A 26740-nucleotide genomic window follows, 5' to 3' on the forward strand; every position below is an offset into this window, starting at 1 on the left:
GGTCTCAAGCCATTGAGGGCCTCATATACTAATAGTAACACCAGGAGCCTGGTCCCGTAGCAGCACAGATCCAAAGGGAGGTTATGTGTGTTGTCTTCTCTATGCTCACTATGACATATGTCAGCCGCTTTGAGATTTTTGCTGAAATAAGAAGCGGCATGTAAGTTAACTACCAATCTAACTCGCCACCTGTTCCAACAGGTCTTGATTCTGGAGTTGGGCAGAGTGTTGCAGCCATCTCAGCTCAGTGTCTGCAGTCAAGAAGGGCAAAAATCAGTGACACTGAGCCACATTGGCTCTCCAGAAGAGGTAGGTCCAGAATTGTGGCCCCGGGTCAGTTTCTTTTTCTGATTTTAATTTTTTTAATTTTAATTTATTACCCGCCCACCATCCTAAGGTTGCAAAACAAGTTACAACAATTTAAAATAGAACTTTTTAAAAACTCTTATAATTACAAAAAATACAAGTAACAAAAGTTCATGTAATTACTTTCATTCTATTTAGATTTCCAGTCTTTATGCATTATAAATCTTCATGGCTGCTTATCCCTCTGGGTGTGGGTCTCAATTTCCTGTGTTTCCCCACTCGGGGCATTGTATGTTTCTTTTACCTTTTGGGTCTCTTTACAGGAAGGGATTTCCAAGTGGACATTCCCAACATCTTCCATCCGTGGAATCAGGTGATGATTATTTTTTTTATATAAAACAAATAGTTTGAATTCCTTGTCTTTAAGGCTAGGATAGTGTTTAAGATAAGAAGCAGCCTTTATACCAGGTCAGAGAAATAAGCCACATTGCTTAGTATTGACTACACTAACGAACAGTAACTCGCTGTGGTTTCAAGGGCTTTCCCAGTCCTTCCTTGAGATACATCACTGACTTACGGTTCTTCCCCTAAAAAAAAAAAAAAAAAAAAGTTCTAGTTCTCAAGACCCTGAAATAAAGGGCTGATTTAAATAGGGACATAGGACACTGTCAAGAAAAACCATTGGTGCATTTAGCACACCATTGCCTATTCCTGGGGTATCCAACATGGTGCCTTCCATGGTGGACTCCAATTCCCATCACCTCCAGCCAGCATGGTACATGGTCAGGAATTATGGGAGCTGTAGTTCAGCAACATCTGGAGGGCACCGCATTGGCTACTCCTAGTGCACTGGGTGGCCGAAGGTCACTACAATTTCAGGCAGAAGTCTTCCCCAGCCCTCCTGAGACATTGGAGATTAACCCACAAGAATTGGCATGCAAAGCCAATAGACTGTTGACGTACAGCCCCTCCCCTGAGAAAACAGAGCTAGCCAGGTGGCACTTGCAGTAGAGAGCACTGGGCAGAGAGGGCACATGAGAAGCTGCCTTTTTATGAGATCCCACTACACATTTTTGTGCATTTTCTATCAAAAGAAAATGCACTGCAAAATTTGTAGAAGTGTGTAATTTGACTGAGAGGAATGCAGGAAGCTGCCTTATATGGAGTCAGACCCTGGCTCCATCCAGTTCTGTGTTGTCTACACTGACTGGCAGAAGCACTCCAGAGTTTCAGGTACAAATCTTTCCCAGCCCTACCTGGAGATGCCAGGTATTGAACTTGGGACCTTCTACAAGCATCTGTCTTATGACGTGAGTCACAGCCCACCCCCAAGATTAAGTGCATTCCAATCTACACTGAAGTCTGGGATTGGTGAGTTAGGTCAGTTTGTCCTTAAAATGTATTTTTCTCCCACTTCGTACTGTAGCTCACATGTCAATGCTCCTCCATGCAAATAGAAATAAATAAAACATCATTGCACCTAGAAAGCTAGCATCTCAAGGAGAATGGGGTCTGGTCTGTGGCTGGTAAGCCCCTGAGGCTGATGCGAGCAACTTGGGCTGGTGGGCCACAGAGAGAGGCAGGTTTTAAAGCAAGACACAGGCTTGCGCTGATAAGGAAAGGAGACTTGCTGAAGTCCTTCCACTCCTATCTTTTTTTCTTGCCAGTATCTCCAAGTGCGATGAGCGGTGCTGCTTCCTCTATGTTCTGCACACAGCAGAAGACTTCCAGCTGTACTTCCCTACCCAGTACCATTGCCGCTGGTGAGTGGGGGGACATGAATGGGCAGCAGAGGGACAACCCGCAACCTTTGGAAGAGGGACAATTAAAAACAACCACAACCCAACTACATTCCCTACTCGGGGAAAGGGAGCATCTTCTGCAGGCTGCTGCTCTAGACAGAGTGTTTCCCAGGGGTTACATTGCAGACTCAAGAAACCGGGTACCATTGATGGCCTTTCTTCTTCATCATGTGTGACCATGGAGACACATGATGTTTGGATCTCCACTGCCCGCTTGCCAGGCCTGCAGCTGCAGTGTGGGTTCTGAAAACGTGTTCGTAAACATTAAAGTCAACGAGGGTCAGGGAAGGCAAAGTAAATAAAAAGGAGTTCGGGTTCTCAAATCTGATTTCTGCCCCCTCAGCTCTAAAGAAATTGAATTGGAGATAAACCCTGTTGATGCTCAGAGGGAAGTAATTTTAAACTTGTAATCACCACCTTCCCTCGCATGCCCAAACATGAAAACTGCTGGCTCAAGGTGTGGAGTTTAAGAGTGTCAGCATGAATAAATGGCTGCAAATATAGCTTCACATCCACAGAGTTTGCATGGAATAAGGAAATGAAAATCTGAAGCACCAGATTTCCTGTTCCTGTTCTAAATTTCAAGGTTTTCTTTTTATTTTCCCTTTTTTTAGAGTTGAGCCCAAACTGCCCCTCCCCCACTTTATTACTCAATTTGCAGGTGACAAAATGGGTGGGTGGAGAATGCATTTTAACTGAAAATGGTGGTGGGCAACTCTGTTCTTACAGCTCTATCTGGCAACTGGTGGCTGTCATTTCCCCCCCCCCCTCCCTGAACCCCGCTGGAATGATGTTTTACTATCACAGTGGTACCTCGAGTTACAAACACTTCAGGTTACAAACTCCGCTAACCCGGAAGTAGTACCTCAGGTTGAGAACTTTGCCTCAGGATGAGAACGGAAATCATGCGCCGCCGGCGGGAGGCCCCATTAGCAAAAGTGCACATCAGGTTAAGAACGGTTTCTGGTTAAGAACGGACCCCCAGAACGAATTAAGTTCATAACCGAGGTACCACTGTACATAGCTTTTCTCCCAGAGCTTTGCACAAACAAATAAATTAAAATAGTAATAGTAGCTGCTAGAAGGATCTCTGGAGATAGAGAGTGTGTTCCCTGCTTGGCTTCGACTCACCCGCCCCATCCTCTGAAATATCCTTTCACCCTTTCCTTCCAAATTAAGCTGCAATAACTTCGGGTTTAGTTCTCAGTCCTCTCTCCCTTATCCGTTTGCATAATTCTTCCAAATTTTCAGTCTTTTATTCAACCCGTCTAGTCTGGGCTTTTAGCCTTTGATTCTGAACCCAATGATAACAGGATGGTTCTTTGTGCTGGTGTCCATTCTCTTAGGGGTTTTTTCTCCCCCCTCTACTCTTTTACATTAGGTTTTGCGAACTGGTCCGCTCCTTCATGGCAGAGATGGGTGAGGAAGTGAATAGCTGCAGCTCCCTGGAGGAACTCGAGGTGAGCTGGCAGAAGAGGACACTCCTTGGTTTCAGGAACTGGGAACTTTTGTCAGGGCCTGTCAAACAATGGCTGTGAAGGCAGATGTGGAAAATGGCCAAGCCCAGTGGTGAACAGGCCAAGACAGGGTTCTGCGTATAGAGATTTCACCTTTTAAGTTCCATAACTCTGTGTGTGTTCTTTGACTTGCACAGTATGACTACGAACGCACGGAAGCAGGCGACAGGGTGATTCTAGGTAAAGGCACCTATGGGGTGGTCTACGCTGGCCGGGACCTCAGCAATCAGGTGCGCATTGCCATTAAGGAGATCCCAGAGCGTGACAGCAGGTAAGAGTTGCGAAAAGCAGGGAAGGAATTACTAATATTGTCAATTTTGGCTTCTTGTTTCTTTAGTCTTAAGCTCAGTTCATCACACTTATGCACTTGTGTGTATTTTCCCCTCTTTTAATTAGGCTATTAACATTCATACTAATTTTTGTGTGCATTTCTCCAAATATTGCCATTTTTGTATGCTGTCTTGCCTATGCTTTTGCAAGCAATTTTCCCTAGTACAAAGCCTTTTTTTGTACATTGTTTTCATGGATATACACATTTTTGTGCACATTTTTTGTTGGAGTGCTGTATCACAAAATTAGCGAGGAGTTCAAATTTCAAAGATGAGCCATCTTTCAGTTTGTGCATTTGTTTAGGAAGTGTGAATTTGGTATGTTTATGCTAAAATGTGAACCCAACTATTTCCTTCCCCTATCCTTAGAATGGCCAGACCGCTCTGGGGGAATCTGGGGCTTCTTTCACATTGCAAGAACTCTGGGATGTCTTTGAAATCTGGGGGAATCTGGGGCTTCTTTCACATTGCAAGAACTCTGGGATGTCTTTGAAATCAGATTCCCACTTACGCATCACCAAAAAAGATTTGCACAAAACCCAAATATGCTAATTGTTATGTGTAGACGCAAATTTGGGAATAATGATTGTAACTTAAACAAAAATCCAGTGCATATTAGGGAAGACTGTGACCAGATGACCTTCGTGCCTACTCAGTCTTCTGCTCAGGAGCTGCTATCATCATTATCATCATTAATATTATTATTAATAATAGCCTGTGATTCACTTAGCTCCCAATTAATAGGTTATGGGCAGCTTCAAAGACCCAGCTGCTGCTCTCCCTTCTGAGGGTTCTTTGTCTTTAAATCGGACTTTGACTGGAGAGCCCTTCAAAGAGAGGACCGTCCTCTCTAAAGTAGGACGCATGGCTATCCTACTTGGCAGGAATATGCTCAGCATGGGGGGAGGGGCATGGCATCCCCTGGCTGCTGCCTCTGAGAGAGTTGTGTATTCACCTGTCATTCATACATGCCACACTTGCGCTTCAGATACTCGCAGCCCCTTCACGAAGAGATTGCTCTCCACAAACGCCTGAGACACAAGAACATTGTTCGCTATTTGGGCTCTGTCAGTCAAGATGGCTTCCTCAAGATCTTCATGGAGGAGGTACCTGGGGGTAAGTACAGTGGTACCTCGGGTTAAGTACTTAATTCGTTCCACAGGTTTGTTCTTAACCTGAAACTGTTCTTAACCTGAAGCACCACTTTAGCTAATGGGGCCTCCTGCTGCTGCCACGCAATTTCTGTTCTCATCCTGAAGCAAAGTTCTTAACCCGAGGTTCTATTTCTGGGTTAGCGTAGTCTGTAACCTGAAGTGTATGTAACCTGAAGCGTCTGTAACCCGAGGTACCACTGTATATGCAGTAAATATGCAATGTGGGGGAAAACCCCCATGTAAAATTAAAAAAAAACACCAGAGACCACCAATAAAGATGCTTTCTTAATTGTTTGCATCAGCAGAGCAGCACAGGAAGGTTGTCACAAAAGGTGTTCACAGCTTAAAAGAGAAGCTGAATCTTGGTTGGCCACATGCGACTGGGCCGATGAGACTAAAAGCTCAGTTTCTTGTTGCTGTCAGATGAGCCCCACTAGCTCAGGGAATGACCGCCGATGCGCCTTACCTCAGTGACTGAGGCGCGATATTAGGGTTTAGGTTTACCACAGAGAGCACTGCAGTAATTCAGCCTTGAGGTTACTGATGCAAGGACTGCAGTGGACATGACTAGTAGTTGTTGATAGCCTTGTGCTCCATGCATTTGTCTAATCCCTGTATAAGAAAACAGCCTCTATAATGTTCCGTGTCCCTCTCTCCCCACCGCAAAAATCTAGGAAGCCTTTCCTCTCTTCTGCGCTCCATGTGGGGCCCCCTGAAAGACAACGAGCCCACCATCGTTTTCTACACCAAGCAAATCCTAGAGGGGCTGCGCTACCTGCACGACAACCAGATCGTCCACAGGGACATCAAGGTGAGAGCCACCTCAGCTTGGGCTGCCAGGTGTAGACATGTTGTTGGTGCTAGATCTCTGTGTGGCATTGCCAGACCTGGCAGGGATCAAGTAGCTCTTTTCACGCAGCTTTCCTTTTCCTCCTTCATTTGGGTTTTGACTCTGCATTAGCTTTGGTAAAACAAAGACTACATGGGATATTTCTTTTCAGGACATTTTGGCTAGCTCATGCACAGCCTGCTTGCCTTGCTCCTTAGGCATTTCTTAAAGACGATCCTTAATGATTTTCAGCTAGCTGCTTATTTTAGGAATTTGCATGCAGTTAATTATCGCACAGCTTTTGCTCTGGCCAGATTTAATGTGATGCCCTTCTCGGTTGCTCTGGGGAGGAATAGGCTGGTGTTCCTTGAGGGTTTGTCCTTGTAATAACCAGGAGCTGGAACATCTGTGGAAAATATTTTTTATGCTGGCACTCATCAGCAGATGATTGCCCCTTTATTGGCCAAACCAGGAAGGTCAGCTAAATTTTATGTTAAATATTTACTGGGAGATAAAACCCTGTGTGTGTCATTAGTAATGCCCGGATTTTCTTTATCAGGGACAGTGAGAACAAGAAGGCAATTAACCACCTGAAGTTGGAAATATTATATTTGGGAGCTATTTAAGACATTCGTTATCCTGTCAATATGTATACTTGAGCTGGTGGCATTTAGATAATACATTGCTTTCTGTTTTGCTCTATGCTTAAGATTATGGAGCATTGTATGGCTTTATTTTTGCCGCATTCCTGGTCTGTGGATCATAATAAATTGATGATGAAGTTACTACTACAGTTGAATTTCTAAGCAACAGTCCTTGGGGTTTTGTTTTTGTGGAAAGGGGGGAGTTTTTGGCACTGCCACTCCTTTTTTCACTGTTCCCAGTCCAGGGTTGAAGAGGCTTTGGGTGAAGTGTCTATCGTTGAGCCCGCTCTTCTTTTGCCATCCCTGACAGGCTTCCCTGGCTGCTAAGGCAGTGCCCTTGAACAGCATTGGGCAGCTGGGTCTGGTTACCATGTACAGTTCTCTCCATGCCACAGAGTGATGCTCACTCAGAGGCAGTGTGGGAAATTAAAAAGCTGGCTGGATCTAGCCATCTGGCGCTCGCAGGTTGTGCAGGGAATTACCTGAGGTGCATGTCTAGGGCAGACATCATCAGCAAGGCCTTTGTAGTCCCGAGACCCTTGCAGCCATCCAGGGATGCCAATACACTGGTGCCAGGCCTGTTTGCAGTTGGAGGAAGCCCTCATAACTTGAGTGCCTTGTTGATCTCCAAATCACTGACTTGGCTTTTCATGGATAAACAGGGTGATAACGTCCTGATCAACACGTACAGTGGAGTGTTGAAAATTTCAGACTTTGGCACATCCAAGAGGCTGGCGGGGATCAGCCCCAGTACAGAGACATTCACAGGTAAGTGTGTGTGCAGCTCTGCGTCGCTTGGGGAAGAGAGCCGACTCATCTGGGCTCTCGGGCATTGGGATGAGGCTCCCATGACTTCTTCCTTCTTGGTTTCTCTCTTCCTTCCTTAGGCACCTTGCAGTACATGGCCCCAGAGGTCATTGATCAGGGACCCCGTGGCTATGGCAAGCCGGCTGACATCTGGTCCATGGGCTGCACCATCATTGAGATGGCGACAGGCAAGCCCCCTTTCTTCGAGCTGGGCAGCCCGCAGGCCGCCATGTTCAAGGTGAGGCTTGGATTTGCGCCCTTCTGCACAGCTGGGAAGAACACTTGGCAGTTTTCCTGCAGGGAGGAGGGGATCCTTGCAGGAGTTGTCTCTGTCAGGAGCTCAGCCTACACTCAAGTAGGACCCTGTCAGAGGCACATGCCCGACTGGCATGTTCCCTCCCTCCTGGTCTTTCGTTCGGGAGCTTCAAAAGCTTTCTTCAGCCCGAACATCACAGCGACCGATGCCAACCGACACCGGCACGCTTAGGGATCTGCGGAGTTTGCCCATCATGCATAACAGACCTCAGCAACTCAGCATTTTGGCTAATCTACTTTATTTACATATAAACACACATGGAGCCCTGCAACATGGCTGCCTCTCTCTCTAGCATCAGACAGCAAAGAGAAAAAGAGCAGAGGACAATAGTCCCACTTCACGGAACACAGTAACACAAACATCCTGTCTCTGTCACTTCCCACTCTGTGGAATCAAAACATATACCGTCATGTGATAGACAAAAATCCCATGACTGCAATCATGGAGCAGGAATTCTAACAGTCTCTGCCCAGTTTCTCCACTAGGCAGGAAGAAGTATATGAGAATGGGTAGTCCAAGTGGACTGACAACCTCTTCCCTGGTTCACTTGCTGCCCAGCCCCAAAGCAGCTCTGATTCTAGGGGAACTTCCCTTTTCTCAGCAGCATAGCATTCCTTCTCACCTTTCCTTCTAACTGCAGCCAGGATACCAAAAAGGGAGAGAGGGTTTATGGAAGACATGGTCATCATCAGCTCCCCAGCCCTCTCAGCAGACTCCTTTTAGATGATTCTAGGGCTGGGTATTCCTGGGTTGCTCAGCGCTTTGTGGAAGACCAGCAGAGCAGGCCAACTCATTGGCTAGTTGCACCAGCCTCTGTCTGGGACTGTTACAGCAAGTCTGGTGTATGTGTGAATGCAAGTAGTGCAGTCCTTTAGGGTTTAGGTTCCATTAGATCTTTTTGCACCATTTAGACCCTGCATATAATCATAGTTGTAGCATTGGAAGGGACCCCGAGAGTCATTTAGTTCAACCCCCTGCAATGAAGGAATCTCAGCACGTGGCCCCCCCAGCCAATTGGAAACCATACCGGACCCTGCTTAGGTTTGTAGATGGGCTAGCAGTCAGAATACAGCAGCCTCCATTATTCAGCCTGAGCTTTGAGGACCAGGATAGTTCCATAAACAGCTTGTGACCCAGCACTGCAGACAAACCAAGGCCTCTGCCCTTGACTTAGTGTCTTTTCACAAAGAGGAAGGGCTGTAGCTCAGAGGTAGAGCATGTTGTGCTTCACATGCAGAAGGGCCCTGGTTGAATCCCTGGGATTTTCAAATAGGCCAGGAAGCCTGGAGAGCCACTGCCAGTCTGTGCAGACAATACTGAGCTAGATGGATCAACAGCCTGACTTGGTGTAATAAAACATCTTCCTCATTTCTTAAAAACTGACAGAAGCTGACTACCCTGGCCTATCGATTCCCACCATAAATGGGGAGCAAGACTCATGTTTTCGGGTGGTGCACTGTGTATACTATTGCCAGTTGTTTGCCTTTTCTTAGGTGGGCATGTTCAAGATCCACCCCGAGGTGCCCGATTCCATGTCGGATGAAGCCAAGGCCTTTATCCTGAGTTGTTTTGAGGCTGATCCAGACAAGCGGGCGACTGCTGCTGCCTTGCTTCAGGAACCCTTTCTGAAGGCACCCAGTAGGAGGAAATCCAGGAGCCCAGTGGTGACAGGTAAGGCAGGGAACCAGGGAACCGGGCAGAGGGCCTTCTCGGTAGTGGCACCCGCCTGTGGAACACCCTCCCACCAGATGTCAAAGGAAAAAACAACTACCAGACTTTTAGAAGACATCTGAAGGCAGCCCAGTTTAGGGAAGATTTTAATATCAGAAGGACTGTTGTATTTTAATATTTTTTTGGAAGCCGCCCAGAGTGGCTGGGGAAACCCAGCCAGATGGGCGGGGTATAAATAAATTATTATTATTATTAATTAATCTGTGAGCCAAGTCAGGCTGGGGCTCCTGATTGTTTGGAAGGTGCCAGAGCAGTACCGTATTTTTCGCTCTATAACACGCACCTGACCATAACACGCACACAGTTTTTAGAGGAGGAAAACAAGAAAGAAATATTCTCAACGAAACAGTGGATGTATGATTTTTGTGGTTCATGCTGTGGCCACAGACATGTGATCTGACAGTGAGTTTGGGGTAGCCCAATACAAAAATCCTGAGGATCCATGTGGATCCGTGCTTTGTAACCACGTTTTAAGTGGGGAGGGAAGGAAAAACACTCAAGGGACAAGGAGCACACGTGGGGGGGGGGTGTGGAGAAGGATGCTGCGAATAATGCAGGAGAGGCTCCTCTCCGGCTTTGCTCCTTTAAAACAAGCAGGCTCTGCTTCTATCCCTCCTCCCCGGCAAGGAAACCATGATAGTAACCATTCTGAGACAAATCAAGAAAAATTGCGACCAACACTCCTCCCCAACAAGCGCAGTGAGGTCAAAACACACACACACGCACACACACACAGAGAGAGAGAGAGAGAGAGGGGGGGGGAGAGAGAACTGGCCCTAAAGTCGCAGGGCGCTGGGAGAGTGCAGGGGCGCAGGGAGAGTGAATGGAAGCAAGAGAAGGAGAAGGAGCCCTCACACACACACACAGACACACAGTGTCAATCCTAAAGTCGCAGGGGCGTGCAGGGGCGCTGGGAGAGTGAATGGGAAGCAAGAGAAGGAGCCCTCACACAGACACACAGAGTGTCAATTCTAAAGTCGGAGGGAGAGCGCAGGGGGCTGGGAGAGTGAAGGGGAAGCAGGAGGAGGAGCCCTCACACACACGGAGACACACACAGTGTCAATCCTAAAGTTGGAGGGAGAGCGCAGGGGGCTGGGAGAGTGAGGGGGAAGCAGGAGGAGGAGCCCTCACACACACGGAGACACACACAGTGTCAATCCTAAAGTCGGAGGGAGAGCGCAGGGGGCTGGGAGAGTGAAGGGGAAGCAGGAGGAGGAGCCCTCACACACACGGAGACACACACAGTGTCAATCCTAAAGTCGGAGGGAGAGCGCAGGGGGCTGGGAGAGTGAAGGGGAAGCAGGAGGAGGAGCCCTCACACACACACACAGCCCCTACAGTGGCTAATCCAAAATCGGACAGCAAAAAACTGCAGGCAGGGACAGAGAGCATGGGGTTGTTTTAAAGCAGCCAACTCCCGCTCTGCTTCTCTCCCTCCTCCCCGGCTCCGCTAGCTGACAGGAGCCGCTTACACCCGCTTTGCTGTTTCAAAGCGAGCCACGGACTGCTCACGACTGCAGCAAATTCCCCCGCCATCTGTAGGCATTCGCTCCATAACACGCACAGACATTTCCCCTTACTTTCTAGGAGAAAAAAACTGCGTGTTATGGAGCGAAATTTACGGTACTTTGCAGCCAGCCTTGCACTCCTCTCTCTTCTTCCTACAGACGAGCTGTCTCCTCCAAATGTGCCAGAAAGGTCAATTTCAGCAGAGGGTGTCAGTGAGTCCCAGAAACGTTCTTCATCATTGCAGTCCTTGAACGTCTCTCTGTCTCGGAGCACCAGTGAAGTGGCTCAGAGGCCCACCTATCTCAGGTAAGGCCTGGAGCAGAAGGGAAGCAGGGAGTGGGGAGCTTAACTCAGGCAGGTTTACAGTATAGCTTGTGCCCTATGGAATGGAGACTCCACAAAAGTATCTGAACAGGTGATTTAATCTACTTGGAAACTTGGTGTGCTCTACTGCCTATCCACATTGCCACAGGGATGGTGCACGTTAGCTTTGCCATGAAACCTGCCTGTGCCTGAGCTGCAGCTGCATTGCTGCTTCTGGTCCAAGAGGTGTCAAGTGGCAGCCACTTTAATATTTGTGGCCCCACATGCGTGGAAAACTTCTCCTGCCGTCAGGCACAGGCTCCCCGGCGTACAAGACAGAAAATGAAAACAAATATGCTATTTTTAAAAAAAGCAAGCAGAGGAGGCAAAGAAACGAAAGCCATCTTTCTCTCAAATGGCGATTTTGGCCAGAATGGTAAATATTGTTGGCCCGTCTTCTTCAGCCTGGTTCTAAACTAGTCAGCTCAGGTTGTGCACAAAATCGGTGGCTGAGAAAATAAAGAAGGATCTGACCGCCACCTGGTGGCAACCCTTTGCTCCTGTCACTGCGAGTTTCCAGTACCAGCATTACTGTGATATCTGATGTCTTTTGAACTCTTCAAAAAGTCACAATATGATTTCTGTTCTTAACAAGTGAGCAGATGCACTCTGTACTTTTTGCTAGGTAAATCAAGCCAAAGCAGTGACAACCTTTCGGATTTGTTCCTGGGGAACGTTGATTCCCTTGCAACAGGGATGGGCAATGTGTGGCCCTTCAGACATTGTTGGATTGCAACATCCATTATCTTGGACCACTGGCCAGGCTTCTGAGACAACATCTGAAGGGTCACATGTTCCTAATATTTTCCACAGCTCCTCACGATACTGCAATATCCACACACTTCCAAATGACAACAGAAATAATTTTAAGCAGGGGTGGCTAAGGTCAGATCCACTGTCATCTCGAGGCTTTTTGTGCTCCCTGCACACCTTGAATAATTTGGCAATTTCTTTTATATATATATATAAAGGGTATTGTCTCAGTTCAAAGACACATTCCAGCTGGGCAAAAGCACTTCAGGTCGGTGAGAGATACGGCCTGCAAATCCTTAGTCTGATCTTTGGTTCCTCTCACTGGCCTTGGTCCCAATGCCTCTTGCTTGCCTGGTGAGTCTCATTTGTTGCTCTGGCAAGTGGCCCCCACAAGATTCCCCCGAAAGGAACGCAGCGCTCATTCTGAATGAGGTTTCCTATCTGTGCTTCTGGTAAGAATTCATCACAACCTGCGTTCTCATGGACGGCTCACATTGCCAGCTGCCCCAGAGTGGCAGCGTTCCCACCCCTCCATCCCCAGCCAATGTTCCTTCGGGATCCGTCCCCTCAATTGCTATGTGTCTACACAGGGCCCCTGAGGAACTGCTCAATGTTGACCTCAGCCTCTCCTCTTCCTCCCACGAGGAGAGCGGCTGCTTGTTCTTGCTGAGGAAGGATAGCGAGCGGAGAGCCACCCTCCACAAGGTCCTGACAGAGGAGCTGCCCAGTATTTCTGCTGCGCTCTTTGAGGCCCAGGATGAGGTAAGCACCACTTGGGTTTTTGTGGGCTAAGGAACCAGGGCCTTCCAGACAGTTGTTGAACTACAATTCCCAACATACCCGGCAGTTTGTCATGTTTGCAGAGGCTGATGGGAGTTGTAGTTCAAAAAAACCCCAGGAGGTCACCAGGCTGGGGAAGCCTGAATTAAAGCGTTGCCAAATCCCAAGTCTCCTCTTTCCTTCCTCAGCCCCAAATGTAGAAATGGAAGAGGAATAAAACCCATCCTCCCTGTGGATTCTTGCAGAAGTTGTGTTGGGAGCACAAGTTTATTTATTCTGGGTTTATATACCCCCTTTTCGCCAAGGCAGCTTACAGTTTAAACATGAAAACAAATACATTATATAAAAAAGAAAACTGGCAGTCTTCTCTTTTCAGCTGGGAGCTGTTGGTGTGTGTGTTCCCTGGCCTGGCTCCCTTGCTTCTGCCTTCCCTCAGGGTGTGCAGTCTTCAGCAACCTCCAGGGAAGACGTGGGAGAAACTGCAGCATTTCTGCCACCCAAACCTTTGATTATGAATATTGTAGGGTAGCCACTAGACGTCAAGTCCCAGAGCAAAGGGGGAACTGAGAGGAGTGTGCCAGTTATTTTCTTTCTTGCATTTATATCCCACCTTTTCTCCAAGAAGCACAGGGTGGTGTCCGTGGTTCTCTTCCTCCCAATTTTATCCTCACAACAACCCTGTGAGGTAGGTGAGGCTCAGAGACCGTGACTGGCCCCAGGTCACCCAGTGAATTTCTCACGGTTGAGCAGGGACTTGATCTCTGGTCTCCCAGGCCCAACATGCCAGCTGTGACACCACACTGGCTTTTAGTTTGGGGGATGAGGAATCTGCAGGCCTCCGGATGTTTCTGGGCTGCAGCGCCTCCCTCATCCCATCCCTGCAGGAGAGATGATAAACAGAGGCAAAGCAGAATTCCCACACTTGGCAATAGGCACAGTGCCATGGCTTTTCCCCTGGCCCTCAGCTCTGTTCTGTTTTGTTTCCGGTTGTGTGTCTCCGTTCCAGGCCTGGCCTCCTTCTTCGCCTTCCCCTCAGAGCCCAGTCTCCTTGGACCACATCTCTCAGCTGGTCTCCTGCCTCAAGAGATACATCCGCTCCCCCAACCGCAAGCAGCTGGCTCACGACTTGCTCCAAATCCAGACCAGCTTGCAGGCAGATGGCCTGAGCCTTTGTCAGCTGCAAGCGCCCCTCTTCACCTTCCAGGACACCGTAAGTGGGCTTGGGTCAGTGTGGCTGGGATCCCTCATGAAAAGTGTCTGCAGTGTTCCCTTGCAGTGCTCGGGGCGCACCTTGGTAATATGCTGCCCTATGCAAGGCCATTTAATTCCCTCACAGCGCCAGCCTAACCAGGCTTTGGGAAGGAGGCGTGAGGCTCTGGCAGGGTCCTAGAGCCCTCCTACCTCCTTCTCAAAGTCTGGTAAGCCCTTGCTCAGCTTTAGGAAGGAGGCCCTAGGACCCTGTCAGAGCCCTCATGCCTTCTTCCTGAAGCCCGGCAAGCGCTTACCAGGCTTTGAGAAGGTTCTAGCATGACACAGCACAAGCATCATATATATTTGCACAGAGGGTGTCTATATAGCTTTTTTGGCGATCACTCGTAGCCGAGTAAGATTGTCTGGGGAGCTGACTGCTTCAGGACTGTTTCAGTTCTCCTGTACACGCACATGACTGCATCATAAACATCCAGCTTTCTTTCTTTCTTTCTTTCTTTCTTTCTTTCTTTCTTTCTTTCTTTCCACCTTACCACTCCAGGGATGGGGAACCTATGCTTCTCCAGATTCTGTTGGACTCCAGCTCCCATCAGCCCCAGCCAGCATGGCTCAGCAGTCATGGGAGTTGTAGTCCAGCAACATCTGAAGGGCCGCAAGATCTGACTGCCGACTTTTAGATTATTTTTTTTATAGCTGTTGCTGCTGTTTCATCTCTGTGTGTTTAAAATGAAGAAAACTTGAAAGGGAGGCCGGAGTGATTATTGCCTGCAGAAAGGCTGAGAGGTCGCTCCTCAAATTCCTCAGAACGTGCTCAGGGGTACTTTTATCCTCCCCGTAATGCTGGTGTATGTCTTCTCAACTGACCCAGTTCTTGGCTGCAGTTGATTGGTCTTAGGGAATCTAGTTAAGAAAAATGGATCCCACCAGGATGGTCTTAGATGGACAGAATCCTTACCAAATATGCAGATAAGACAAAGGAAGGAGGGATAGCTACCATCTCAAAGGGCAGGAATAAAATTCAACATGCAGGCCACAGCACTTTCTCAAAATGTCCTGATTGGTCCAAAAAAGATTAATAACCCCTGGACTAGATAGTCCACAAGTCCTCCCCCTCAACCCTATGAAATGCCATCTCTGTGGCAACTATATTCAGTGTTTTGGTGAAGCCAGAATGGCAAAGGCGAGGAGTGCCTAGAGAACTAAGCAGAGGAAGGAGGCATCCTGAGCCTGTCTCCTCTCCGTCTCCCACCTCCACAGGTAAAGCAGGCGCTGCGGAAGCTCCAGATCAAGCCTCACTGGGTGTTCGCCTTGGATAACCTCATGGGGCAGGCGGTCCAGGCAGCTTTCACCATCCTCTTGACAGGTAGGAGAAATGGGCGGAATAGAAGGTTGGCTCACTCTGAATACAGTCTGGAATACTCCGGGTCTGAGGAGCTGAAGAAGAAGGTTTATTGCATTCATATTCTGTCATTTCATACAAGGAACTCCAGGTGGTGTTTGTGGTTGTTACCCTTCTCGTTTTATCCTGGGAGGCAGTAACTGGCCCAAGGTCACCCAAGGAGCTGCATGGCTGAGGGGGGATTTGAACCACAGTCTCCCAGGTGGTGACACAGGATGTGTGTGTTCCTGGCACAAACAGTTGGGAATGTGCTTTTTTGAGCGAAGGTGCCAGGGTACAGCTTTGGAGTCCTGCATGCCAATGCATGCGCTCTTACCACTGAGCTGTGGAATCACCGCTGTCTGACACTATGTTGGGCAACCGCCTTGCCCACCCTTCGCCCCTCTTCTATCGCACACATTTTGCCTTTCCAGAACTCAAGGTGAAGCCGTGGTCCTCCCGGGAGGAAGGCCACGAACAAGCAAGCCATGAGGAGGAAGAGAGCCTGTTGCCCCAGGAGCTGCAGTCTTTGAAAAGCCAGGACCTTGCCCTCAAGGACAGCATGGACACACCAAGTTCTGGGATCGGCACTAGCAGCAGCAGCTGGATAGACTCCCAGCATTCCCTGAATGGCCGTTTGCCTCTCATGGCTCAGCTGAATGAGCTGCAGGCGGAGACAAGAAGGTAAGCGCTTTCTGGCTTCTCTCCTTTAGGCTGGAGTGGGGTGAGCAGCAAAGGGGCAACAGGCCTCTGCCCCTTTTTTTGAGGGCTTTAGAGCAGAGCTGGGGCCCTCCAGATTCTGTTGGACTACAACTCCCATCATCCTTGGCCGTTGGGCATGCTTGCTGGGGCTGATGGGAGCTGGAGTCCAGCAGCACCTCGAGAAATGGCTCCTCCTGCTGTGTGTTAGAATGGTGGTCACTGATAGTCGCTGGAGTCCAGTTCCCACCAGTCCCAGCCAGCAAGTCCATTAACAGCACAAGGAGAACCCAGATGGTTCAGATCAAAGGCCCATTGAGTCCCCACATGCCTTGATGGGAAGCCTCCCAGAGGAACCTGAGCAGAGCAGCACTCTTGCTGGGGACCTCAGTGGTTAGGGATGATGGGAATTGTAGTCCAGCAACATCCAGCATGCACCAGGTTGACTACTCGCTGGCACAGGGTAGTCTTATTCAGGGCCCAGCCACAGAAGCTGTAAAGCACAGCAACCTGTTTTCAGTGCCAATGTTTGGCCTTTGAAATATGTGTCGTCACGTTAAAGGAGCATGTGCATGTCTGAGCATGTGCAGAATCCACACATCACTTGGGCTTAATCCCAGCCACCCCTCCTCAGTAGGACGAGACTTTCTAGGGCAGAGGATGTGACTGCCCTGCCAGCCAGGAACACCAACATCTCAAATGCAACCTACTTTTTCGCAGTTGGACACGCTAGCAGAGCAATCCGACCCCCACTCTAATCTTTTTTCTGCATGCACTTGCAAACAAGTTCACTCTCTAACCCTTTCTGGCCCTGCCAGGCTGCAGTGGGAGCTGATGAAGAAGGAGCGGGAATGCCAGAAGCTTCTGCAGGAGGCACTGTGGAGTGTGGAAGCCGATTCCTGGGCTCTAAGAGGAGCCAAGCTGAGAGGTGAGGTCACTGGCACAGGAGGCTCAGGCTGGAATCAGCACCTGAGCTTGTTCCATCATGAGGAGCCGTAAGCCGAGCTATGCAACCTCTGTGCTAAACAAGTTGAAATTATATACCCAGCCAAAATTTTGAAACCATGGGAACATTGGAAACTGCCTTATGCCAAGTCAGACTGTTAGTTCATCTAGCTTGGTGCTGTCTACACTGACTGGCAGCAGCTCTTGCCACCAGTATCCTGTTCTGTGCTTGTGCAACATCACACACAGATATGCAGTGATAGTTGTGTCCTCTTCCACACTCCTGTGCACATGTGTCTGTGCGCTCACACACAGATACACACTTCATTCTTCCTCTTCTCCAGGCAAGACATTGCGTGTGGCATCTTTAGCCCACTGTCCCATTATCTCATTCTCCCCCCCTGCTCCCCGAAAGGTGCCAGTTTGGGTGCCTTTCAGAACCAAAATGCACCTAAAACAAGGTGCTGTGGGAAGATCATGCTTTATGGTTTTAGGAAGCAGAAGTTAATCACACAAGGCACTGAAGAAACCTTTTTAAGAACCTCTTCCTTTTTTCTCCTGCGTTCCCAGGAGACACTACTTCCCCAATGCATTCCTGGGAGAGAGAAGAAGAAGAGACTGCAGATCCCGTCCTCGCAGAGTGGTTGGAAAAACACGGGGCTGACAAAGCCACAATTGCAACGGTAGATTCCTTTTTGGAGGGGGGTGTTTTAAGCATCAGCTCCTGGCTCCGTGGTTTGGCCCAGCCTCCAGGCAGAAGTGCCTGTTTTTAAACACAGTTTGTAGGGGGTGGGGGAAGAGAATGTCATTAGGTTGGCTTAACTCAGAAGGGACATTTTATTGCTGGGAGAGTTTCAGAAAAGAGCAGCCGAAATTATCAAGGAGTTGGAGCAACTCCCCCGTGAAGAAAAGTTCTGGGGCTTTTAAATTTGGGCAGGCAGGGGCAAGATGAGTAAGCAGGGACATAGTAGGTATGTGTAAAGCCATGCATGGTGTAGAAAAAATAGATTAAAAGTTTTTCTCCCTCTTTCATAATACTAGAACCTGGGCTGTTCAATGAAGTTGAACATTAGAAAACTCAGAGCAGACAAAAGGAAGTTACTTTTCATGCAAGCTAGAGAATTTGCTCCCACGGGATGTGGTGTTGGTCACTAGTGGAGATGGCCATAAAAGTGGATTACACAAACTTATGGGAAGCTAGGCTATCAACAGCTACTCACCATGGTGTCTATGTACTGACTCCATAGTCAGAAGCAGTTGCTGGGAATCACAAGTGGGCGTTTTCTACAAGCAGCTGGTTGGCCACCATGAGAGTTGGGGCCTTTTCTGCGGTGGCTCCCCATTTGTGGAATGCTGTCCCCAAGGAGGTTCACCTAGTGCCTTTATTACATCTCTTTAGGTGCCACATGAAAATATTTCTCTGTAGCTAATTAAACTATCTCTGGCCTTTTAAACTGATGAGAGGTATGGTTTTGGTTTGTGACTGCATTATGTATTTTTGTGGTTTTATATTGTAAATAGCCTTGTGATCCTTGGATGAAGGGCAGCATAGATAGTTAATTAGAATAAATAAATAAGAATAATAATTGCACTCTTCTCCACTTCCATTACCTTTCTCAGCCAGAGAGGTGGTTTCTCTGGAGTGGGTCTGTCAACTTCCCTGTTCTCTGGCCAGCCACAGCTAAAGCAGTTGCATGTCTCTTTCCTAGCTCTCACACCATGGCTTCACCCTGCCTGACTTGCTCAACTGTGCTATGCCTGACGACCTCCGGTATACCGGTATCAGGTAGGTGAGAGGCAGCTTAGGTGGGCAGGTAGGGGGGATTAAGAAATTCATTGGATCTGGGTTGCAAAATGGACTTCCCAGATCTGTACCTTCCTCACTGAAGTCTCTGCGGTGGGTCGACGGCTGCCTTTGCGCAACGCATTCCTCCACGCTTTTTAATAGAGCAGTCAAATGGGGCTGCTGCAAATGCGGAGTCCATGGGGCAGCCGTGTGTTTTCCCTGTGCACAACTCCCCTGGGTGGTTTTGGCTCCATTCTCAACACAACACAGAAGAGTTGTCATCAGATCTAGTAAGGCACTTATGTTGGCTCCTCTCCCCCAAAAGGCAGCCCTCCTTTCTCACCACTCTACCGAGCCCATGATAATAATAATAAAAAAAATCCAAACTTCTGCCTGCATGATTATTTTAAGCAGAATTTGTTTATTTTTTGCTATTTATTATAGTTACAGAATTTAGTTGCAGTTCGCCCAGGAGGAAGGCCTGGAGCCTGAGTATCCTTGCTCGGAGGGACTGCAACCCAAGTGCTGCTACCTCTTATAAAGCTGAAACACCATTAGCATGGAGGCTGCTTAGGAAGCAGCAGCTGACAGGTTAAGGCACTTGATTCAAGTTGTGTACAAAGCATCACCCCTTGTGTCTAGTTGGGTTCTGAGTGGTCCAGGTGTTTGGATGGCATCTTCCAATGATCTGCTGTGCCCTGTCACTTGGAGCACTGCAAGTCCCGTTGGCTCAACGACCCGAGAGGCGCAATATAGCATGTTCACCATCTGAATCTTTCCATGGTCTTGTCTTGGCAGAGGGGGGATGGTGTGCCGCCTCTGGAAAGCCATCTCGGAGCATCGGCAAACACTCAGCCAGAAGTTACAGCCCGAAGCAGAGCAAGAGCCAGGCCAAGGGAAGCCCTTAATCTGTTTGGAGGACAGCAGGATCTGGTTGGCATAGACCTTCTTCCCCAGCAGTAAGCAGAACAAGATTCCAGACTTGCCCTCACACAGAGGTGATGTGAACTGACTTTCCATTTAACCCTTGGTGATGGGAAAGGTGGTACTGGTCCATTCTGGCACCTCAAGCAAATCACGTCTGGAGGAGACGATTTCTGTGGCACTGCAAAAATCTGCAGTTCTCTCTCGGCTTGAGACAAAGGAAGACAAAGGGTGCTTTGTCCTGTGACCTGGATTTCAGCGGAAGAGAGGCAGGGAGATTCTGAGCTACCCTGCAAGGGGTGGGAGGTCACTTCAGAGTCAGCAGTGGAAAAAGCCCTGGTTGCATCATTCACGGCAGTGCTGGATGGCGATTCGTCTCTGGCCTGCTGCAGAAAACACAGCTCCAGGAGTCATTAGTGTAGCAGCCATTGAGGCTGGGAAATGATACTCTGGGTGTCCCATTGGACGGCAGAAAGGAAACAGTGGGATTGTTCAGGTTTTGCCGTAATACCAACAAGGATGGAAATGCAATGTCCAGGGTGGAGGAAGTAAATAAAAATTTTTTAAACAAAGCATGACACTGCCTCTTGTCAATGTTGATAGCATGTGGAGGAGATGGACAGAGATTGAAGATGGATGTAGCCACAGCATGGTTCTTGTCATGGGGCATCTTTTGGTGTCCCCTAAAGTACAGTGTGAAAACCATCTCAAGGCCTTCAAAGAAGTCCTTTTTAAGAGTCAGACCTGCTCACCTCCCTCCTTAAGTCTGGGAGAGCAGCCAGCCCATGGGCTCCTGGCACAAATCTACTGTCCCCCTGCCAGGGGCTGCCCTTCAGAAACCACTGTGGTTGCAAGTCCTGCAGAGATTCTGGGCCTGTTCATTTGCATCCAGGAGGCTGCTGCTAGGGAAGCCGATCAGCTTTTCCTCCATCACTCCAAGAACGGGTGTCCTGCTGTAGTTTGGGATTAAGTCCTAGGGTTCAAGTTGGTCCTCAAGGGAAGACTCGCTTCCACCCACTGCCCAGGCTGCTTGAACACCATCTCCCAGGCATGGCGCTCCTCTTCCGTCGAATCCATCCAGGAGACAGGCAGGCCGTAGCTGTTCCCTGTGTGACCATCAGACAGAAAGGTGTATTGCAAGGCACCAGAACATGGCATGTCTGGGCACCCTCTGTCCTGCCCACCTCTCCATTAAACTGTTTACCCTCCAATACTCTCAATACTCTGGGTGAGCACCCTTTAAATTTCCCACAATTCCCACCACACTCTCAGCCATTGTGGAAAGTTAAGAGTCCCTGGCCCCCCTCCACTGCCAACTGGAACTCTGACACCAGGCCTACATAACCTAACTGAGGGATTGGGGACATTGTACTAAGGGCCCCCTCTAATCTGGAATCCAGCACCTGGCTCATTTTCCTTCCCTCAATAAGGTGCAGATTCAATACACACACACACACAGCCCTCAACAGTCTAAAACTCAAAACCCAACATTCCCACAACACTTTGCTGCCTCACCGGTGCCAAGGCTGAGCCGGATGCCTCCGAGCTGCTGCTTAGAGAATGTCTCCTGGTCCCAGATGGTGAACTCTGCACATGCCTCAGCCAAGTCCTTGGCCTGGAACCCATCGTAAACCATGGTGTGGTTGAAAGTGGGGCTGAGGCTCTTCTTCACGATGCGGGTCCTCTGCCGGCTCACCTTGCTGTCGTCAGGGAGGATGTAGCTGCAAGGGGAGACAAGGAAGGTTCTGAAGCCTAGTGGCCAGAGGATCTGCTTTGACTGCAGGTGGTCACAGGCTCAAGCCCTGCATCGTCAGGTAGGACTGGGAGAGAACCCAGCGCAGGTGATGGATTGCAGTTCAGAAGGTTCCTCCTTGGAAACAAAATGACTCCCTGCAGATAGAAAACTAGCCAGGCAAGGAGAGCAGGCTCACCAGAGCTGTGTCCCTGCTGTGCTGGCTTTCTACAGGCAAGGAGCTCATTCTAAAAACCAAACTGTGATTGCCCACTCTGAGTCCAAAGCGGGAAACGTGCTCTTGTAACTATACATCAGGCTGCATACAGTGCCCTGCTTAGCATTTGAACCACCCCTTCCCCTCCATTAACCCTAGCCCCTTCCCCACTGTAAGAGGGCTTAAGGACAATTCCAGATTGATGGGATCCAATCACATCCTGGCAAATCCAGGTTGCCTAATTAAAAGCTGATTTGGTTCTGTTGGCAACAAACCCACTTCCCCACCCCCACCCCCAAATCAGGATTTTTGCAACAAGGAAAGTGATGGCGAAATTCACTGGGTAATGTGGGATGGCAACGGCTTGATACAACATTGCATAATGCACATCAGTCAGAATGAATGCTAAATAAATAACAGGCATTGACTGAGCTCCCCTTTGTAAACTCTGCAAACAGATCAGGATGCATGCTCAATAGACAGGTCATCTGGAAGAGACCCAAGAGCAACAGGCACTTACCACTGGACGAAAGAGTCTGCTGTGCTGCCCCGGTGGGGAATGATGTTCTGCGCATCCTTCACCCAGATGTGAAGCTCACCAGTGGGAGGAAGCCCTTCCCCTGAAAGAAAGCCGTGACAATGAAGGTGGATTCAGAGGCCAAGCACAGTCTCTTCCGACCCAACACCTACCGAATTTTAGATCCAATCCTGCTGGTAGCTGGAATCTCCTGCTGACAGCTGGATCCAAGACAGATGAAATTGCTATTGGTTCTTAAGCTGATTAAAGCCCTAAATCAGGGGTGGGGAACTTGTGGTCTCCAAATGCTGCTGGAATTTAATTTCTGTCAACCCTGACCATTAGCCATGCTAGTCCGGGGTTAAGGGAGTCCCAAAAATATCTGGTTCTCCACCTCTACACTAAGTGGCTTGGGACCGGGGTACTTGGAAGGTCACCTGACCCCATATGAACCTTTTCAAGCAGCTGACATCACTGAGAGGAGGTAGACCATACCTGCAGAGGTTAGGTAGGTGACCAGTCCTGTAGTTTCATGCAGATGGACTAGATCCCTCCCTAGTGAGATCTACTTGATGCCTTTGTCATTACCTTTGAGTATCGGGCAAAGCCTGTCCTATTTACTTAGTCTTCTACTGGGTTGATCTGTCTACTCCTAGCCAAACTGCTGCATTTATGGTTGCTATTTATGTAGAACGGCACCTTGTTCTCTCAATTTTAACCCTGGCATTTGGTTTTTATTATACCAATGGGTTTTTTTTTAGGGTTTTTTTTGTCAAGGCGCCGTGAATACCAAGTACAGAAGAACAGCAATACCCCTAGGGAAGGGCCATATCTTGGTCAGAGAGCATCCGCCCTGCATGCAGAAGGTCCCAGGTAGGGCTGGGAGAGAACCCTGCCTGAAACCCCAGAGAGCTGCTGCCACTCCGTGTGTACAACACTGAGTTAGGCAGACAAAGGCCTGACTCTGTATAAGGCAGATTCCTATGTTCCACACACACATTTGAAACAAATAGATAATCCCTCAAAACACAATTTAGGCCAATGGGGCTGAAGCCACATCAGGACCTCTCTTGGAGATCCCATTCCCTGATTCTATCAGGCTATAATTCATCTGTCTGTTCTTTCCTTCTCTCCCCTTTTCTAGCCTTTTTACAAGTTACTCTGCTGAACTGTCCAATAAGGAAAATGGATGGATGAGTGATATGTAAATGTAATAAACAAAATTGCTTTGGGCTTCCAATAGTCCAGCTAATATAGGCAAAGGCAAAGAAATGGCAGGTGAATATTTGGCATGTCTTCTTCGCAAAGACATCAGACCAACCGAATTCCTTTGCTGTCAGGACAGCAACAACAACTCACCCGGGCACCCAATGTACATGGCAGATCTTCCATCCTCAAGACTTTTCTGTCTACAAGCCTCTATAGCAGGCACCCCCAAACTCAGCCTTCCAGATGTTTTGGGACTACAACTCCCATCATCCCTAGCTAACAGGACCAGTGGTCAGGGGTGATGGGAATTGTAGTCCCAAAACATCTGGAGGGCCGGGTTTGGGGCTGCCTGCTCTATAGGGTTGAAGGAAGTTAGGATTCCTCCAGCTTCCCCCTGCCTCTCACCTCCCAGCACCTCTCCCTTAAATCGTAGATTCTGGAACATCCGTTTGGTTCGTGGCTGGCTGATTCCCATATTTCTTTAAGGATTCTCCCCTCCCCCCCGCCAAGTCAAATTGGGCTAATGTCTACCGGGGGGGGGGCTTGCAGAAATCCTCCCACCCCAATCCAAAAACCCAGAGGGTGGTGCTGCTGGTGGGAGGTCTGGAAGAAACAGGGCCTTGATCTCACCTCCTGATCCAGCCGGGATGAACTTCAATGCCAGGTTGAGGATGCCACGGCTGCAGAGAGCATCAGGAGTGACTGGGGTCTGGGAACGAAGCAAAGGAAATCCATCACAAAAGGTATGGGGGGGGGGAGAGCAAACCTTCTGTGTCTCTTCCTCCCTCTGTGACGGAACAGCAACACTCACATGGGAGGTTCCTGCATGGTCAATAGAACGTCTTGCATTAAACATTTTGCAACCAAGAAAGTAGAGGACAGTCTGTAGGTTAGCGGAAGTAGCATCCACCCTGTATGCAGACGGTCCTGGCTTCAATCTCTGGCGCCTCCAGGTATGGCAAGCAATGTCCCTGGCCTGGAATACTGGAGAGCTGCTGCCAGTCAGAGTATTGAGCTAGACTGGGCTGACTCGGTATAAAGTGGTTTCCTATATGCACAGAAAGCTATTAGCATATTCTTAAAATGAAAAGGGAAGAAAGAAACTCAGGAAAAGCAAATGGCACCCTGTGTAGCCACTAGACTTCTCAGAGGGGGCATCTCAAAGGATGCAAAGTCAAGGCTCAGACTCCCATCTAATGTCACCCTTTAAGGGGAGGAGCTCACTGGCAGGACACCTGCTGTGCGTCCACCCTGGCTCAGTCCCCTGCATCTCCAGACCTCTGCGTGAGACCCTGCCAGCAGGCTAGGAGAACCAATGATCTGACCTGGTTTATCACATAAACACATAATATCCTTGCTGGAGTACGGTGCTTGCTGGAGGCCCATATTGAGAAAGGCATGTGGAACGATGGGCTAAGGCTCCCCCTTGCTACTCTTTGAGATGAATGTAAGAAGAATCTTGTGGGATCCCGCCAGTCACCCATCTAGTCCAGCATCTTGTGGTCAACCAAGAATGCCCATAGGAAGCCTGCAAGTTGGATCTGAGTGCAGGAGGCCTCTCCCATCCTGCCATTTCCAATGACTGGTGCTCTGAAGCATACTTATGCTCCATAAGTTTGACCCGTGTTCTTTCAAAGCCACCCCCTTTCTAACATGCTTTCTGCAACTCCTGTTGCTATTCAGTCCAGAGAATCTGGTGTGGTGGTTTGAGTGCTGGGAGACCAGGGCTCAGAGCACCCACTCAGCCATGAGGCCCACTGGGCAGCCCATTCACCAGCTCTCAGCCTAACCTACCTCACAGGCCTGTTGTGAGGAGAAAATGGGGAAGGGGGTAGAACTGAAGCTTCTTGGAGGAAAGATGGGAAATAGATAGAACAATAAACACAAAGAGCATTCTTTTGCCTCCTCTAGTGTCCTGCCAACCTAGCAGTTCGAAAACACGTCAAAGTGCAAGTAGATAAATAGGCACCGCTCCAGCGGGAAGGTAAACAGTGTTTCCGTGCGCTGCTCTGGTTCGCCAGAAGCGGCTTAATCATGCTGGCCACATGACCTGGAAGCTGTATGCAGACAAACGCCGGCCCCCTTGGCCAATAAAGCGAGATGAGCACCGCAACCCCAGAGTCATCCATGACTGGACCTAATGGTCAGGGTCCCTTTACCTTTACCTCGTGTCGGCAGCTCTGAAAGCCAAGAGATGCCCCTTGAGGAGCCAAGATTGGGCCTGGGCCTTCAGTTGCTGACCCATACAGCAGCAAAAAGCCCTGGATGTTTAAGAAAGGAGAACAAAGCTTTAAACACCCTCTAGTTTAAGACGCAATGATGGGGCAGGCCCAGCCCTGAGTGGTGTCTGAGTCTTGTTTTGGGCGATTCTCCAGAAGCAGGTTTTGAAATGCTCAAGAGGAAGAGGTGCATTTGGGGTGGGGAGAAAAACAATGAAACAGTTTGTGGGGGTTTATGCAACGGCTCTCAGACACTGATTGCACCAGCTTACTGATGCAGCAAGCCCTTTCGACTATTGTGGAATGAGCACAGTTGCTGCCTGGGTTGCAGGGATGACTTGCACTGAACTGAGCCCTTCACAGGCACACCCTTTGAGGAAATGCCGCCAGGGAGTTGCTAAATGCAGCGATTGTCACCAGCCTGGACGGCTTTAAAAGGGAATGAGGCGAACTCACGGAGGATAAGGCTTTCGGTGGCTGCAAGCCACCATGGCTCTGCTCTACCTCAGGGGTGGACCTTGCTCTGTCAAAGTTCAGCAGCACCCTGCGTGAGGCCAAAATTTGCCCACCCGCAGCCTGGTCTATCATCTTCCGTTCTGCTCAATGCACTACTTCACAGTTGTGGCGCCCTGTGGCGCCCCCTAGGCTCAGCACTCAGTGAAGCAGAACCAGTTACATTGCCTTAAACCCCCCTCTGTCCACCTCCACAGTCAAACTGCAGCACTGCATGAGCCTGGTGAACTGGCTTTGGGGAGAGGTGACATTTCCTACGCTGCTTACAAAACAAATGGGAAGCCAGGGCCCAGTTCGTTCTCAATATGGCATAAAGCCTGTGGCTGGGAGAAAAAAGGCGGCCCCACCCATTTTAGGCTATGGCTGTGCCCACTGCCAGCTTGCACCCCACTACACAGACACACAAATCCTGCCCCCCCCCCAAGTCAGGTCCCTCAGTGTTGCCCAGCCTTGCATTAAATGTGCTGGAAGCACAAAGTAGAGATGACACAAGGATGATTCTGTAATTGGTCTGGATGACCACAGACTCTGATTGGCTGCAAGTTCGAGCCA

The 26740-nt window shown here is 49.0% G+C and overlaps 2 protein-coding genes across 4 annotated transcripts in view; one reads left to right on the forward strand and one right to left on the reverse strand.

The window, feature by feature from the left end:
• Nucleotides 1–20356, forward strand: part of MAP3K6 (mitogen-activated protein kinase kinase kinase 6) — a 39998-nt gene extending 19642 nt beyond the window's left edge. Inside the window, exons 11-29 of the mRNA XM_081920506.1 lie at nt 202–309; nt 630–679; nt 1974–2069; nt 3490–3568; nt 3763–3896; nt 4943–5070; nt 5783–5919; nt 7244–7349; nt 7469–7626; nt 9198–9375; nt 11103–11250; nt 12651–12822; nt 13847–14050; nt 15307–15412; nt 15862–16111; nt 16945–17054; nt 17642–17754; nt 18781–18857; nt 19656–20356. Of these exons, the coding sequence (XP_081776632.1) occupies nt 202–309; nt 630–679; nt 1974–2069; nt 3490–3568; nt 3763–3896; nt 4943–5070; nt 5783–5919; nt 7244–7349; nt 7469–7626; nt 9198–9375; nt 11103–11250; nt 12651–12822; nt 13847–14050; nt 15307–15412; nt 15862–16111; nt 16945–17054; nt 17642–17754; nt 18781–18857; nt 19656–19800 (2499 nt within the window). The 3' untranslated portion in view covers nt 19801–20356. The remainder of the gene's footprint in view (nt 1–201; nt 310–629; nt 680–1973; nt 2070–3489; nt 3569–3762; nt 3897–4942; nt 5071–5782; nt 5920–7243; nt 7350–7468; nt 7627–9197; nt 9376–11102; nt 11251–12650; nt 12823–13846; nt 14051–15306; nt 15413–15861; nt 16112–16944; nt 17055–17641; nt 17755–18780; nt 18858–19655) is intronic.
• Nucleotides 20356–26740, reverse strand: part of SYTL1 (synaptotagmin like 1) — a 33555-nt gene continuing 27170 nt past the window's right edge. For all 3 annotated transcript variants that reach the window (XM_081920691.1, XM_081920689.1, XM_081920690.1), the window contains 4 exons: nt 24087–24165; nt 22251–22350; nt 21297–21502; nt 20356–20887 (listed from right to left, as the gene is read on the reverse strand). In XM_081920691.1, the coding sequence (XP_081776817.1) occupies nt 20748–20887; nt 21297–21502; nt 22251–22350; nt 24087–24165 (525 nt within the window). In that variant the 3' untranslated portion in view covers nt 20356–20747. The remainder of the gene's footprint in view (nt 20888–21296; nt 21503–22250; nt 22351–24086; nt 24166–26740) is intronic.

This window comes from Podarcis melisellensis (assembly GCF_964234715.1).
Source record: "Podarcis melisellensis genome assembly, chromosome: 8".
NCBI lineage: Eukaryota > Metazoa > Chordata > Lepidosauria > Squamata > Lacertidae > Podarcis > Podarcis melisellensis.